Raw genomic sequence first — 17,034 nt, forward strand, 5'->3', positions numbered from 1 at the left:
GAGCGAGACTCCGTCTCAAAAAAAAAAAAAAAAAATCCAAAAGGACTTTAAACTTCCTAGAAGAGATCTTAGAAGTTTAACAGCCATAAAATGTCTTTCCTTCTTTTTGTATTTTGGCCAAAATACCCTTTGCTTCACAGTCTTAGAAGATCAAAGGAATAGGACATTATTCTGAACACTTTGTTTCCTTTGGCAAGGCGTTCCTGTTGAATGAAGACTTGGGAGATTCCTTGGATAGTGTGGAAGCACTTCTTAAGAAGCATGAAGACTTTGAGAAATCCCTTAGTGCCCAGGAGGAAAAGATTACAGTAAGATCCCTTCTTGTCAGTGCTTTCAAATGACCCTTATTATCGTAAGCCAGAGTCTCTTTCCCTGGAAGGATTCTGAACAGATTTGGTGAAAGGATTCATATGCAGAGCACTCCTGTGGGTGCTTAAACTTTCACAAGGATGACATGCTATCTCGTTGAAGACATAATACAACTTTATGGAAAAATGATTTCCTTAATGGAAACCTCCAAACTTCTTTAAGTTTGTACCCTTCATTAAAAGTAGGTCAGGGTTAATATTAAGAGGTACTCTTGGCTGGGTGCAGTGGCTCACTTCTGTAATCCCAGCACTTTGGGAGGCTGAGGCGGGCAGATCACAAGGTCAGGAGATCAAGACCATCCTGGCTAACACAGTGAAACCCCGTCTCTACTAAAAATACAAAGAATTAGTCAGGCGTGGTGGCGGGCACCTGTAGTCCCAGCTACTGGGGAGGCTGAGGCAGGAGAATGGTGTGAACCTGGGAGGCGGAGCTTGCAGTGATTTGAGGTCGCACCACTGCACTCCAACCTGGGCGACAGAGCGAGACTCAGTCTCAAAAAAAAAAGAGGTACTCTTCCCATTGAAAATACATCTTAGAAATAAGAATTTGGAAAGCTGTTAACCTGTATTTGACCCCTGCCAGGAGATGGTGGCACAACTAGTGTCTCCAGTCTTGAATGGAGGTAGCGCAGTCTTAAGATATGTAACTGATAACATCAAGCAAAATCTGAAAAGTTGTGAGAAAAATGTCATCACCAACCTTTGGGTGAAAACCTTGACCTATGTTAAAGTTTGGTGTGTTTTATGATCTGTTCAGCCATTACTTTTCTCTAGAGGCCAAGCTCAGGACTAATGTGCTTACCAATGAATAACTTTTATCTTCCTTCCTAGGCATTAGATGAATTTGCAACCAAGCTAATTCAGAACAACCACTATGCAATGGAAGATGTGGCCACTCGCCGAGATGCTGTAAGTTTGTAGGTTCTTCATGCTTTTCCTTTTTGGTATGTGGGTCTCTCTTCTGAGATGTTCCAGTTAAGTCTCTTCAACTGGACATCCCTTTGGGCATAAACACTAGAGACTTACAGGGGATCCTTGTCTTTCAGCTGTTGAGCCGCCGCAATGCCCTTCACGAGAGAGCCATGCGTCGCCGGGCCCAGCTAGCCGATTCGTTCCATTTGCAGCAGTTTTTCCGTGATTCTGATGAGCTCAAGAGTTGGGTCAATGAGAAGATGAAAACTGCCACAGATGAAGCTTATAAAGTAATGTACTATTAGTGTTGCTGTGTAGCACTTGATTAGTAAGCTAAACACAGCTCTCACAAATAAATGATAGCTAAAGGACAAAATAAGGGATTCCAAAAACCACACTACTTAATGTAAGCCAACTGTTTTATACATTCCTCCATAAAGATAAGTATAAAGGTAATGCAAGGGAACTTGACATACTCAGGTTTAGATAGAAAGAATCCCCTTCTTTCTTTTATGGGCAGGATCCATCCAACCTACAAGGAAAAGTACAGAAGCATCAGGCTTTTGAGGCTGAGCTCTCAGCAAACCAGAGCCGAATTGATGCCTTGGAGAAAGCTGGCCAAAAACTGATTGATGTCAACCACTATGCCAAGGATGAAGTAGCAGCTCGTATGAATGAGGTGATCAGTTTGTGGAAGAAACTGCTAGAGGCCACTGAACTGAAAGGTAAGAGAAGATGTTCCATTGGATTGTGACATGCATGTTTGAGGAACTAAATACCCCTTTCTATGAAGTATTTTAGGGACATATACCCCTAAAGTAAGGTGAAGTGGATGACTTTGGCGTTAGGGATAATTTCCTGTGTAGGAATTACTTGGCTTAAGTTCTTGATAATAGTTTGGTAAATGTAGTTGAGCATACTGGTTGGTGAGGGAGTCTGAGTGAGAAGGAACAGAATTGGGCCTCATTGCTGAAAATCAAAGTTCAGCTGAGAGCCAAGGGCATTTACTAATTCTCCAGTGTCCTTGTATCTCAGGGGGGTTAGAATGCTTCCAGTTCAACCTTGAGATGGTAGAGCAGAGGCTGCAATTGATATTTTCTTTCCCTTTGTGATGTAAGTGAAGGAATAAAACTCTGATCTATATAATTCTTCACTAAGATGCTACTGTTCATGGGCAGTGTCGTCAGAAAGGTAATGCTAAGCAATACAAAATTAAACTTGCTTCCTTCCATAGGAATAAAGCTTCGTGAAGCCAACCAGCAACAGCAATTTAATCGCAATGTTGAGGATATTGAATTGTGGCTGTATGAAGTAGAAGGTCACTTGGCTTCAGATGATTACGGCAAAGATCTTACCAATGTGCAGAACCTCCAGAAGAAACATGCCCTACTAGAGGCAGATGTGGCTGCTCACCAGGTAGTGTGAGCTGGGGGCTGTGGTTGGGCAAGTGAATGCAGAAACCATAGGAGGGAGGAAAAGCCAGTAATTTCAGACTAAATGAGTTTTGGGAGGGATGAAATGTGTTGATTTTCTTAGATTACTCTGTGCTACATGTGTTTCTGCTCAAATTAAATATCATCCCTTAGAGCTTTCTAGGAGCCTCAGATGAAGGAAGGAACTAGCAGAAAGAATACTCTTAGGGGTGGGAAAAAGACCTTATCAACTTTTCTTTGTGTACGATAAAACCACACCCAAAGTAATGTCAGCTCTGTCCTTTCACATTGCCAGGACCGAATTGATGGCATCACCATTCAGGCCCGCCAGTTCCAAGATGCTGGCCATTTTGATGCAGAAAACATCAAGAAGAAACAGGAAGCCCTCGTGGCTCGCTATGAGGCACTCAAGGAGCCCATGGTTGCCCGGAAGCAGAAGCTGGCTGATTCTCTGCGGTTGCAGCAGCTCTTCCGGGATGTTGAGGATGAGGAGACGTGGATTCGAGAGAAAGAGCCCATTGCCGCATCTACAAATAGAGGTCAGTCTGTTTCCCTCAGGTAGGAATCAACTTGGGAAAGGCTATGCTGTTGTAGCATAGAGGGGATGCATGTCAGGATGGGCAGGGTCAAGTTTAAATTATCGAACTGGAACCATGGTGGTAGCTACGGATGACAAATCAGTGCTAACTTTTCTCTTCATGGTTGGATAACTGGGGAGTGGTGTCTGCTTTCAGGTAAGGATTTGATTGGGGTCCAGAATCTGCTAAAGAAACATCAAGCCTTACAAGCAGAAATTGCTGGACATGAACCACGCATCAAAGCAGTTACACAGAAGGGGAATGCCATGGTGGAGGAAGGTGAGTAATTGGCATCAGTGATGTGGCTTGGCGCTGCTCCTTGTATCTCCCCTTCTTGCCAAGGGCATGGTCATGTGGGCGTAACAGACCGGGCTCTGGGGCTGAATACCATCCCAATTCTTTACTGACTGTACGACCTGACCAGACCTTACCTTTCTGAGCTTGAATTTACCTTTTTTTTTTTTTTTTTGAGACGGAGTCTCACTCTGTCACCCAAGGTGGAGTGCAGTGGTGCGATCTCAGCTCACTGGAACCTCTGCCTCCCAAGCTCAAGCAGTTCTCCTCTCTCAGCCTCCCAAGTAGCTGGGACTGCAGGCACACACCACCATACCCAGCTAATTTTTGTATTTTTAATAGAGACGGGGTTTCACCATATTGGTCAGGCTGGTCTTGAACTCCTGACCTCAGATGATCCACCTGCCTCAGCCTCTCTGAGTGCTGGGATTACAGCTGTGAGCCACCGTGCCCGGCTCTGAGCCTGAATTTCTTATCTGTGAAATGGGGATGACAACACCTCTCCTGACGCAGTAGTGAGTAAGTGAAACCAAGTAGGGAAAGAGCTGAAAGAGGGCCTGCACATGCCAGTCTCAGTAACTGAGTGCTGCAGCGGTACTGTTACTAGTCTTTATGATACTATCACTAATGCCAACTTGCAGTATCTGCTTCTTAGAGTCTAGGTAGAGGTCATGGTTTGAGGAGGCAAAAAATGAAACAGTCCTTTAAAGGGTTAGAACCTGAGCCTCTCAAAAAAATTGGAATTATGAAAGGGCACAGCTCACCAAAACATAGTAATGAAAGTGCCGTGAACACACAGAAAAGCTTCCTTTTGTCCTTCTGTAATGTGTCAACATAGTTTTTGTTACCCTCTTTTCCTACCCGCCTTCCAGGCCATTTTGCTGCAGAGGATGTGAAGGCCAAGCTTCACGAGCTGAACCAAAAGTGGGAAGCGCTGAAAGCCAAAGCCTCCCAGCGTCGGCAGGACCTGGAGGACTCTCTGCAGGCCCAGCAGTACTTTGCTGATGCTAATGAGGCCGAATCCTGGATGCGGGAGAAAGAACCCATTGTGGGCAGCACTGACTATGGAAAGGACGAAGACTCTGCTGAGGTAACCAGGCTTGGGAAGCATCTTACCTGCCAAGGAAGTGGAACAGGGCTTGTACTGAGAAGGAAGTTAGGAGAAGTAGTGATGCATGGGAGCTGTGCATCACAATGATTGTTTTTAAAGATGTTTTGGAATCCATTTTTTACTTCGTTTTTTTTTTTAAGACAGGGTCTCACTGTTGCCCAGGCTGGAATGCAATGGTATAATTGTGGCTCACTGCAGCCTCAAACTCCTGGACTCAAGCGATCCTCCTGCCTCAGCCTCCCAAGTAGTTGGGACTATAGGCAGGTAGCACTAGGCCTAGCTACGCTTTTTAATTTTAATGTTATTTTTAGTAGAGATAGGGTCTCACTATGTTGTCCCATCTGGTTTCAAACTCCTGGCCTCAAACGATCCTCCTGCCAAGGCTTCCCAAAATGCTGGGATGATAGGAATGAGCCACCCCTCCTGGCCCATTTTTTACTTTTTTTTTTTTTTGAGATGGAGTCTTGCTCTGTCGCCCAGGCTGGAGTGCAGTGGCTGGATCTCGGCTCACTGCAAGCTCCGCCTTCCGGGTTTATGCCATTCTCCTGCCTCAGCCTCCCGAGTAGCTGGGACTACAGGCACCCGCCACCTCGCCTGGCTAGTTTTTTTGTATTTTTTAGTGGAGACGGGGTTTCACCGTGTTAGCCAGGATGGTCTTGATCTACTAACCTCGTGATCCGCCCGTCTCGGCGTCCCAGAGTGCTGGGATTACAGCTTGCGCCACCGCACCTGGCCTTTTTACTTTTTATTATGAAAATTTAATCATACCTAAAGGAGAGAGAAGATGATTGTCACTCACCTTCAACCATTAACATTTGCCATTCTTGTTTCATCTATGTGAAACCATATGTGTGTTTACATACATACTAACATACCAACATGCACGCATACGCATATACGTAGCTACAAACATACCAGCATACACATGTACATACCAATGTGCACATATGCACACATACCAACATGCACACATATATACATAGATGTACTTGGTTTTTTATGGTTATCTGTTTTTTGACTAAAATTTTCAAATTTTATTCATAAAGGTCTAGGTATAGTTCCTGTACCTAGCTCTTTCCAATCTTCACAAAAACTAGAATGAGTTGAATTTTTCCTTTTTTATTTTTTTAGGACAGAGTCTCACTCTGTCATCCAGGTTGAAGTACAGTGGCACAATCTCGGATCACTGCAACCTCTGCCTCCCGGGTTCAAGCAATTCTTCTGCCTCAGCCTCCCGAGTAGCTGGGATTATAGGCACCCGCCACCACACCCAGCTAATTTTTTTTGTATTTTTAGTAGAGATGAGGTTTTACCACATGGGCCAGTTTGGTCTTGAACTCCTGACCTGAAGTGATCTGCCTGCCTTAGCCTCCCAAAGTGTTGGGATTACAGGCATGTGGCACCGCGCTCGTTCTGTCTCTGAGGCTGGAGTACAGTGATGCGATCACGACTCCCTACAGCCTTGACCTCCTATGCTCAGCAGTCTTCCCTCCTCAGTCCCCTGAGTAGCTTGGAATACAGGCATGCACCATTACATCTGGCTGATGTTTGTATTTTCTGTAGAGATGAGGTTTCACTATGTTGCCCAGGCTGGTCTTGAACTCCTGGGCTCAAGCTGTCTGCCTGCCTCAGCCTCCCAAAGTGCTGGGATTACAGGCATGAGCCGCTGTGCCCAGACCAGGATGAGTAGGCTATAATCATAATATATATGATTGTCCCAAAATATGGGAAACCTGAAAAACTTTGAAAATGGTATTAGCACTGTAAGAAGGGCAGGAGGTGATCACGTCATTGTGTAACTGAGAAAGGCTGTTGAGGCAGGATGGCAGGTTGGTGAGGCAGTGGAGGATGGGAGGCTTCAGCCCCTGTGCAGTGCTCCACGTGTGGTTTTGGTTTCAGGCTCTACTGAAGAAACACGAAGCTTTGATGTCAGATCTCAGTGCCTATGGCAGCAGCATCCAGGCTTTGCGAGAACAAGCACAGTCCTGCCGGGTAAACCTGTAACAGTTTATGGGTTACTGGAGGGAGGCCTTGGGGGCTGGGAAAGTGGAAGGATCCAGATGCTGTCAACAGATGTTCCTATCATAGGCAACATTTGACTCTGCTATTAACTCTTGTGACAAAGGTTTACAGAGAGTTTAGAATGAGACTTTTTTTTTTTTTCTGAGACAAAGTCTCACTCTGTCACCCAGGCTGGAGTGCAGCGGCCGACCTCGGCTCACTGCAACCTCTGCCTCCCAGGTTCAAGCGATTCTCCTGACTCAGCTTCTCGAGTAGCTGGGATTACAGGTGTTCACCACCATGCCCAGCTAAAATTTTTTTTGTTTTTTTGAGATGGAGTCTTTTTTGAGATGGAGTCTCACTCTGTCACCCAGGCTGGATGGAGTACAGTGGCGCGATCTTGGCTCACTGCAAGCTCCGCCTCCCAGGTTCACGCCATTCTCCTGCCTCAGCCTCCTGAGTAGCTGGGACTACAGGCGCCTGCCACCACGCCCGGCTGATTTTTTGTATTTTTGGTAGAGACAGGGTTTCACTGTGTTAACTAGGATGGTCTCGATCTCCTGACCTCGTGATCTGCCCGCCTCGGCCTCCCAAAGTGCTGGGATTACAGGCGTGAGCCACCGCGCCTGGCGGAGATGAAGTCTTGCTAGAGTGCAGTGTCACGATCTCAGCTCAGTGCAACCTGTGCCTCCCAGGTTGAAGCAGTTATCCTGCCTCAGCCTCCTGAGTAGCTGGGATTATTGGTGCCCGCCACCACGCCTAGCTAATTTTTGTATTTTTAGTAGAGATGGGGTTTCACCATGTTGGCCAGGCTAGTCTCAAATTCCTGACCTCAAGATCCGCCCGCCTCAGCCTCTCAAAATGCTGGGATTGTGGGCATGAGCCACCGTGCCCGGCCCTAATTTAAAATGAGATTTTTTTTTTTTTTTTTGGAGGCAGAGTTTCACCCTTGTTGCCCAGGTTGGAGTGCAGTGGCACAATCTTGGCTCACCGCAACCTCCACCTCCCAGGTTCAAGTGATTCTCCTGCCTCAGCCCGAGTTGCTGCGGTTACAGGCATGCACCACGCCTGGCTAATTTTGTATTTTTAGTAGAGATGGGGTTTCTCCATGTTGGTCAGGCTGGTCTCAAACTCCCAACCTCAGGTGATTTGCCTTGGCCTCCCAAAGTGCTGGGATTACAGGTGTATGCCACTGCGCCCAGCCAAAATGAGATTTTTTTTTTAAAGATACCAAAAATTTAAAGTTCTTGGATCAGATTTTATTGGTAGCTTCAGTGAAGAATTCTCATGAGTGTGTATTTGGTAAATTTGGTACAGCTGGTGACATTTGAAACTGCTGTGTACTTAGATGACTCAGCGTGGACCTGTTTTTACAATGTTTGCCCTTTCTTTGGATTTTTAGCAACAAGTGGCCCCCATGGATGACGAGACTGGGAAGGAGCTGGTCTTGGCTCTCTACGACTATCAGGAGAAGAGTCCCCGAGAGGTCACCATGAAGAAGGGAGATATCCTTACCTTACTCAACAGCACCAACAAGGCAAGGCACAGAGAGTGGCTGCGTGTTTGTTCCTCACTAGCACCTCCATGTATGCTCAGTTGGGTTTCTGTGGGTTGTGTGTCTCCCTGAAATGAAAAGGCTTAGAATTCAAAGAGATAAGTTTCTTTACCAGTCCCCGACATGATATACATTTATGCGGTACTGTGTATGATCAAGAAGTTAATCTGTCTTCTTGAATACCTGCAAGAAGCATAGATAATCACGCTCAGAAGGATAGCTTATTTTCACCATTGAGTATCTCTAGGTGGAATTCTTGACCTGTCGAGCCAAAGTTTGCTGTATAACTTGGACCTGTTGGTTCTTACTCCAGACTACAGGCTACATCTCAGCCCAGCAGATCATTGGAGACAGCTGTGACCTCACCCCGCAGGCTTTGTCTTCTCCAGGCTAAATAATGACAATAATAAATCCATCCTGGTCCATCAGCCTTTCTTCCCTAACACACTCTGAATTGACGGTGGCCTTGAAGCGTCCACAGATTATCTGACTGATCCTGAAAGAGGCCTGCCTTCCGTTTTAGTTAAGGCTGGAGAAATGTCGTTGGCCATTTTTAAGAGCCAATTTATTCCCACTCCCACACCTTATTTATCCTTGTCATGATACTTTGAGGAATCCTGTGATTCTTATCTTTCTATTGATTCTAATTTAAACTTAAACCAACTTGTGGTCTAGCTTTGGTTTATATGAAGCAGCATTGCCCAGTAGAACTTTCCGTGATGGTGGAAATGTAAGGTGTCTGTGCTGCCTCTGCAGTAACTACTAGCTACGTGTGATAGTGGGCCCTTAAAATATGGCTAGTACAACTGAGTGTTTTATTTAATTGAATTATAACTCGATGAGGCCGGGCATAGTGGCTCACGCCTGTAATCCCAGCACTTTGGGAGGCCTAGACGGGAGGATCGCTTGAGCCCAGGAGTTCGAGACCAACCTGGGGCACATAGCAAGACCTCATTTTTTTTTTTTTTTTTTTTTTTTTAAGATGGAGTTTTGCTCTGTTGCCCAGGCTGGAGTGCAGTGGTGCGATCTCAGCTCACTGCAAGCTCCGGTTCCCGGGGTCACACCATTCTCCTGCCTCAGCCTCCCAACTAGCTGGGACTACAGGCGCCCACCACCACGCCCAGCAAATTTTTTGTATTTTTTATTAGAGATAGGGTTTCACCATGTTAGCCAGGATGGTCTCAATCTCCTGACCTTTTGATGTGCCTGCCTCAGCCTCCCAAAGTGCTGGGATTACAGGTGTGAGCAACTGTGCTTGGCCTGAGACCTCATCTCTATTTATATTTAAAAAAAAAAAAAAAAAGCCAGGCGTGGTAGTTCACGCCTGTAATCTCAGCTCTTTGGGAAGCTGAGGCGGGTGGATCACAGTGTCAGGAGATCGAGACCATCCTGGCCAACATGGTGAAACCCCGTCTCTACTAAAATACAAAAAATTAGCTGAGCGTGGTGGCGCACGCCTATAGTCCCAGCTACTTGGGAGGCTGAGGCAGGGGAATCACTTGAACCCGGGAGGCAGAGGTTGTAATGAGCCAAGATGGTGCCACTGCACTCCAGCCTGGTGATAGAGCAAGACTCCATTTCAAAAATAAAAAGTTCTAACTCAATGAAAGTTCAGTGGGCACATGTGGCTGGTGGCTCCAGTGTTAAATAGCACAGTTCTGGAGCATCTAAGTGGAGAGAAGTCTGGCCTTGGTGGCAGGCAGCATTGCTCTTCTGCCTATGACCCTCTGTGGGTGTGGTAGGTGAGGAAGGGACTGAATTATCAGACCTTATGCAAAGTGACTTTAATATTGTTTTGGGCCTCTTAAAACAATTAATGCTGTCTTGTGTGTGCACACACATGACCTCCTTGGATTCTCCGTCTCAGAGAAGGAATTTGTTTTCAGTTCTCTGTCTTTTTTCTTTAGGATTGGTGGAAAGTGGAAGTGAACGATCGTCAGGGTTTTGTGCCAGCTGCTTACGTGAAGAAATTGGACCCCGCCCAGTCAGCCTCCCGGGAGAATCTCCTGGAGGAGCAAGGCAGCATAGCGCTGCGGCAGGAGCAGATTGACAATCAGTAAGGATGACACCGGGGGCCACAAGGACCAGGCGTCCCACAGGCGTACTCTGTTCCACATGGGCCGAAGCTTAGGCGTGTCCTGAGGCTCCTGGAGCCCACCTGCATGCCTCCTGCTGTCTCCACCCCACTTTGAGCCCACAGACCTCCCTGTTTGGGTCTCAAATCCCTGACTGATGACTTATTTTGCTTTGTTTTTTTTCCACCAGTGTTCATGAGTTTTTCCTAAACAGAATTTTTCTAATCATTGCCATTTGTCTTTTGGTTCGAGATGCTTTTCGAAATTGGATATTCAGATTCTACACCCCTACAGCTCTGTCCACTTTGAAAAGCTGCTTTCAGAGCTTCTCTCTCTGCCATAGCTTTGAGTTCTGAGAATGGAATTTTGTAATGAAATGGCTCTGTTCTCTTTCCTGTAGCTGAGCCCCCATATTGCCCTGTGTCCCTCCTTCAGGGTATTTCTGACTCCACTAGTGGAATCAGCAGTTTTGGACACTTGAGAAGTATCCAGGAAATACATTCCCACTAGAGTTTGGGTAGAATAGTGGAATTTTTGGATTCCAGTGATCCTCAGTAAGATCAGAGTTATTTGTCCACTTATAGATTCTGTTATTATTGAGATAAGAATGGAAGGTTTTGGTTTATATTCTTTTTTTTTTTTTTTTGAGACAGAGTCTCGCTCTGTCACCCGGGCTGGAGTGCAGCGGCATGATCTTGGCTTACTGCAACCTTACCTCCCGGATTCAAGTGATATCCTGCCTCAGCCTCCCAAGTAGCTGGGACTGCTGGCATGTGCTACCACACCCAGCTAATTTTTGTATTTTTAGTAGAGACGGGGTTTCGCTGTGTTGGCCAGGCTGGTCTAAAACTCCTGACCTCATGATCTGCCCGCCTTGACCTCCCAAAGTGCTGGGATTATAGGCGTGAGCCACCGTACCCGGCCTTGGTTTGTATTCTTACCAGCAGTCTGGGTCATAAATATAAGAGGAAAAAGTAGATCAAATATATGGCTAAATTGCTTGTTAGCTCTCAGTAAAATTTCTTTCTAAGGGTAGTCCAGTCTGTTCCCTGACCTTGCTCTGTGAAGTTACCAGTGTTTTCAGTACAGGAAAATCTGCCTTAAGCATGGCAGACCTGTCAAGAAAATGAAGGTGAACTAACCCTGTAATTTTCCTGTTATTTCTTTACTGTCATTTCACTCATGGCTTAGAGTGCTCCTTAGAGCTGTTGAATGAGTCCGTATTTTCCCAACATTAAGCATCCACCATCATGGCACCAGTGGGAGCTGCCGCCTTTCATCCCTGTGGATTAATCCCACTAATTTGTGCATGCTTTTGCTGTGCCCCCTCTGTGCAGGACACGCATAACTAAGGAGGCCGGCAGTGTATCTCTGCGTATGAAGCAGGTGGAAGAACTGTGAGTAGGCTGAGAGTCTTGCAGAGCACCAGTGTCCACTGCTACCCTGTCCATTCTCCCTCTGCCGCTTCTCTTGAAGGCCTTTGTTCATCCAGAAAGATGAGGTGGTGGGAGGAACTGCCTGTCTGTGCAGCAGCTTTGCCTCACAAGGGAAGAGGTCGCGGTGCAGCTGTGTTGGTTGATGACTGCTTATCTCATTGGTTGCTTCCGTGTGCAGCTGTGTGTTCAGAGTGGTGTTGGTTCCCCCTCCTGTTGGTTTTTGTGGTGGACCAGCCACTATCAGCAGCAAACCTGAAGGCTTGTTCTGTAGTTTTCCTTAGTAGGAAGGAAATCATATGCTTCTCTTAAAGTGTTGTGATTCTTGGTAACTCATTGCTTTTTTATTTCACTTTGGGACACTTAGATTTGATGGTGATTCTAGTTTTTTTTAACTTTTAGTTTTTTATTGTTTGTTGTTTTCATGTTCAAAGATAATATTTCAGCCTTTTGTGTTTTAGTTCCCGAGGGTTAGAATATCCTTTGATTCTTAAGAAATCTTTCAGTAACAGAATGGCACAGAGATACTCAGTAATGTGCCTGATTTTCCTTCCGAACTTGCCAAAACTTTCTGAGAACTGAATGTATCATTTTAGAAATGTCCTACTAATATGGAGATAAAACATCCTGTATGAGGATATTTTAAAGCTCAGTGTACCTCCCCCACCTCACCCCAGCCTGGGGGCTATTCAGAGAATTATAAAAGACAAAAAAAAAAACCCTCTGTATACATTCTGCCCAGCAAATTCATTTCATCTCTCCACTGTAGTTGCATGAACCCTGTGTTACTGTGCTAAGCGCTTGGTTTCAGTCATTTGTGGTTGTGTTGTTATAAGTGCAGAATTGGCCTGGAGATAAGTGTGCCTGGCTGTTCTAGCCACCTAGTTGTGAACAGTGTGTGCATATCTCTTAGGCTGTGGCGTGGGTACTTGGGATCCTCATCTTCATCTGATAACTCTGTTACTAGGGCATCATCATTACAAACTCGTAGCCTGGAATCCATATCTTGGAGACACTTCGTGGTTTGCCTTTATGTCAGCATTTACAAACTGCCTTCTTTGTCCCTCTTGTCTCCCTCTTGAATTCCATCAGATATCATTCTCTTCTGGAACTGGGTGAGAAGCGTAAAGGCATGTTGGAGAAGAGTTGCAAGAAGTTTATGTTGTTCCGTGAAGCGAATGAACTACAGCAATGGATCAATGAGAAGGAAGCCGCTCTGACAAGTGAGGAGGTCGGCGCAGACTTGGAGCAGGTTGAGGTGCTCCAGAAGAAGTTTGATGACTTCCAGAAGGTATGGGCAGTCTTAGAGCTCAGCTGAAAATTCACTTTGGGAGGCCGAGATGGGCGGATCACGAGGTCAGGAGATCGAGACCATCCTGGCTAACACCGTGAAACCCCGTCTCTACTAAAAGTACAAAAAACTAGCCGGGCGAGGTGGCGGGCGCCTGTAGTCCCAGCTACTCCGGAGGCTGAGGCAGGAGAATGGCCTAAAACCCGGGAGACGGAGCTTGCAGTGAGCTGAGATCCGGCCACTGCACTCCAGCCCGGGCTACAGAGCAAGACTCCGTCTCAAAAAAAAAAAAAAAAAAAGATTTTAGTCTCTTGATTTTTTTTTTTTTTTTTTTTTTTTTTTGAGATGGATTCTCGCTGTCATCCAAACTGGAGTGCAGTGGTATGACTTCAGCTCACTGCAACCTCTGCCTCCTGGGTTCAAGTGATTCCCGTGCCCTAGCCTCCTAAGTATCTGGGATTACAGATGCCCGCCACCATGTCCTGCTAATTTTTGTGTTTTTAGTAGAGACAGTGTTTCACCATGTTGGCCAGGCCGGCCTCAAACTCCTAACTTCAGGTGATCCACCCACCTCAGCCTCCAAAGTACTGGGATTATAGGCATGAGCTTCTGCGCCCGGCCGGAGTCTCTTGATTTCTGACTGCAAATTACTGGAATGCAAATTACATAGATTATATTCCATCATCTATGTAGCTATTTTTTTTTTCCAATTTTTTTTTCTTTTGAGACGGAATCACGCTTTCGTCGCCCAGGCTTGAAGTTCATTGGCATGATCTCAGTTCACTGCAACCTTCTCCTCCCAGGTTCAAGCAGTTCTCCTGTCTCAGCCTCCCGAGTAGCTGGGACTGCAGGGGCTTGCCACCATGCCTGGCTAGTTTTTGTATTTTTAGTAGAGATGAGGTTTCACCATATTGGTCAGGCTGGTCTCAAACTGCTGACCTCAGGTGATCCACCTGCCTCGGTCTCCCAAAGTGCTGGGATTACAGGCGTGAGCCACCGCGCCCGGCCTCAGTTTTTTTTTTTTTAAGACAGAGTCTCACTGTATTGCCCAGGCTGGAGTGCAGTGGCTCGATATCAGGTCACTGCAACTTCGCCTCCCAGGCTCAAGTGATTCTCATGCCTCAGCCACCCGAGTAGCTGGGATTACAGGTACGCATGACCACGTCTGGCAAATTTTTGTATTTTTAGTACAGCCGAGGTTTTACCGTGTTGGCCAGCCTGGTCTTAAATTCCTGGCCTCAAGTGATCCCCCCACCTCAGCTTGACCCAAAGTGAGCTACCACGCCTGGCCTGTGTAGCTATTTTTAAAAGACTTTAATTGAAACCTTTTTGGACTAGTTTAGTTTTAAGGAAGGATATACTTTGTTCTCTACATGTTGTTATAAGAACTTTTCTAAGCCTAAACTACAATAGATGTGAAAGTACTCTTTTTTTAAAAAATTGGGGTAAATTCACAAAGCTAACCATTTTAAAGTGTACAATTCAGTGGTATTGAGTACATTCACAATGTTGTGCAACCACCACCTCTAGTTCTGAAACATTTGCATCACTTCAGAAGAAAACCACATATCTATCAAGCATTCATTTGCCATTCTCCCTAACCCCAGTGGCCCACGTAGCCACTCATCTGCTGCTTGCCTCCATATTTACCTATTCTGGACAATTTATATAAATGGAATCACGTCATGTGACTTTTTGTGACTGGCTTCTTTTGTTTATGTTTTCTTTCTTTTATTTATTTATTTTTGAGACAAGGTAGCATTCCGTTGCCCAGGCTGGAGTGCAGTGGCCCAGTCTCAGCTTACTGCAGCCTCCGCTTCCTGGGTTCAAGTGATCCTCCTGTCTCAGCCTCCTGAGTAGCTGGGACTATAGCTATGTACCACTATGCTCAGCTAATTTTTGTATTTTTTGTAGAGACAAGGTTTCGCCATGTTGCCCAGTCTGGTCTCGAACTCCTGAGCTCAGGCTGTCTGCCCATCTTGCCCTCCCAAAGTGCTGGGATTACAGGTGTGAGCCACTGCACCTGGCCCATAATGTTTTCAAGTTTCATCCTTTTTGTAGCACATGTCAGTACTCCATTCCTTTTTATAGCTGAATAATATTTGACTGGCACACTACACATTGTTTATCCATTCCACCACTTAAAAGTATTCTTTTTTTTTTTTTTTTTTTTGAGATGGAGTCTCGCTCTGTCGCCCAGGCTGGAGTGCAGTGGCCAGATCTCAGCTCATTGCAAGCTCCGCCTCCTGGGTTTACGCCATTCTCCTGCCTCAGCCTCCCGAGTAGCTGGGACTACAGGCGCCCGCCACCTCGCCCGGCTAGTTTTTGTAGTTTTTAGTAGAGACGGAGTTTCACTGGGTCAGCCAGGATGGTCTCGATCTCCTGACCTGGTGATCCGCCCGTCTCGGCCTCCCAAAGTGCTGGGATTCACTTAAAAGTATTCTTACAAAAAATTCAAATGAGGAGGAAGAGCTTCTATCTCCTATAGTAACTGTGCATTAAAATTTTATCTCGTTTTTACTTATTTTTTAGAGATAGGGTCTCACTCTCTCGCACAGGCTAGAGTGCAGTGGGATGATTGTAGCTCACTGTAACCTTGAACTCCTGTGCTCAAGTGATCCTCCCACCTCAGCCACCCGTGTAGCTGGGACTATGGACGTAGGCTACCACATCCATTATTTTTTATTTATTTATTTTTTTTGGAGATGGAGTCTCGCTCTGTCGCCCAGGCTGGAGTGCAGTGGCCGGATCTCGGCTCACTGCAAGCTCCTCCTCCCGGGTTTGCGCCATTCTCCTGCCTCAGCCTCCCGAGTAGCTGGGACTGCAGGCTCCCGCCACCTCACCCGGCTAGTTTTTTTTGTATTTTTTTAGTAGAGACGGGGTTTCACCGTGTTAGCCAGGATGGTCTCGATCTCCAGACCTCATGATCCGCCCATCTCGGCCTCCCAAAGTGCTGGGATTACAGGCTTGAGCCACCGCGCCCTGCCTCACATCCATTGTTATAATTGAAAAAATTTTTCTGGCCGGGCCCAGCGGCGCATGCCTGTAATCTCAGCACTTTGGGAGGCTGAGGCAGGCGGATCACTGGAGGTCAGGAGTTCAAGACCAGCCTGGCCAACGTGGTAAAACCCCATCTCTGCTGAAAATACAAAAAGTAGCTGGGCGTGGTAGTGCCTGGCTGTAGTCCCAGCTACTCAGGAGGCTGAGGCACGAAGGTCACTTGAACCCAGGAGGCGGAGGTTGCAGTGAACCGTGATCATGCCACTGCACTCCAGCCTGGGCAACAGAGTGAGACTGAGTCTCATTAGAAGAAAAAAAAAATTTCTGTAGAGATTGGGGTTTGGTTATGTTGCCCCAAGCTGGTCTTGAACTCCTTAAGCAATCCTCCTGCTTTGGCCTCCCAAAGTCCTGGGATTAAAGGTGTGAGCCACCACATCTGGCCTCTTCACATTTTAAAAACATTGTTTTGAAACCAAAAAGAGGTTTTAAAAAAGTCTCTATTTGATAAAAATATTTGCTGGGCATAGTGGTGTGTGCCTGTAGTCCAAGCTACTGAGAAGACTGAGGTAGGAGGATTGCTTGAGCCTGGGAGGTAAAGGCTGCAGATGATTGCAATACTCCACTCCAGCCTGGGTGACAGCGAGACCCTGTCTCCAAAAAAACGAAAAAACTACAGTTAATGAAGTAAATTCGAGTCCAATAATTATCTGAGGGCTGGGAAAACCAATCCATAGGGATACCTGTTGAACAGATCCTTATAGCTTTTTTTCTTTGTTTTGTTTCTGTTTTGTTTTGAGACAGAGTCTTGCTCTGTTGCCCAGGATGGAGTGCAGTGGTGCGATTTCGGCTCACTGCAACCTCTGCCCCCCAACTCCCGCCACCTGTTCAAGAGATTCTCCTGCCTCAGCCTTCCGATTAGCTGGGATTACAGGCGCCTGCCACCGTGCCCGGCTAATTTTTGTATTTTTAGTAGAGACGGGGTT

The 17,034-nt window shown here is 46.2% G+C and overlaps 1 protein-coding gene across 9 annotated transcripts in view; it reads left to right on the forward strand.

The window, feature by feature from the left end:
- Positions 1-17,034, forward strand: part of LOC105463988 (spectrin alpha, non-erythrocytic 1) — an 85,970-nt gene that overhangs the window by 31,408 nt on the left and 37,528 nt on the right. For 6 of the 9 annotated variants that reach the window (XM_071078416.1, XM_071078414.1, XM_071078418.1 and 3 more), the window contains exons 12-24: positions 198-308; positions 1,200-1,277; positions 1,415-1,570; positions 1,801-2,005; positions 2,515-2,696; positions 3,009-3,252; positions 3,448-3,570; positions 4,458-4,675; positions 6,596-6,688; positions 8,100-8,234; positions 10,160-10,308; positions 11,665-11,724; positions 12,853-13,051. In XM_071078416.1, coding sequence (XP_070934517.1) covers positions 198-308; positions 1,200-1,277; positions 1,415-1,570; positions 1,801-2,005; positions 2,515-2,696; positions 3,009-3,252; positions 3,448-3,570; positions 4,458-4,675; positions 6,596-6,688; positions 8,100-8,234; positions 10,160-10,308; positions 11,665-11,724; positions 12,853-13,051 — 1,953 coding nt within the window. The remainder of the gene's footprint in view (positions 1-197; positions 309-1,199; positions 1,278-1,414; positions 1,571-1,800; positions 2,006-2,514; positions 2,697-3,008; positions 3,253-3,447; positions 3,571-4,457; positions 4,676-6,595; positions 6,689-8,099; positions 8,235-10,159; positions 10,309-11,664; positions 11,725-12,852; positions 13,052-17,034) is intronic. The other 3 variants (XM_071078417.1, XM_071078421.1, XM_071078422.1) reach the window with 1 other exon arrangement.

Source organism: Macaca nemestrina, chromosome 14, assembly GCF_043159975.1.
Source record: "Macaca nemestrina isolate mMacNem1 chromosome 14, mMacNem.hap1, whole genome shotgun sequence".
Classification (NCBI taxonomy): Eukaryota; Metazoa; Chordata; class Mammalia; order Primates; family Cercopithecidae; genus Macaca; species Macaca nemestrina.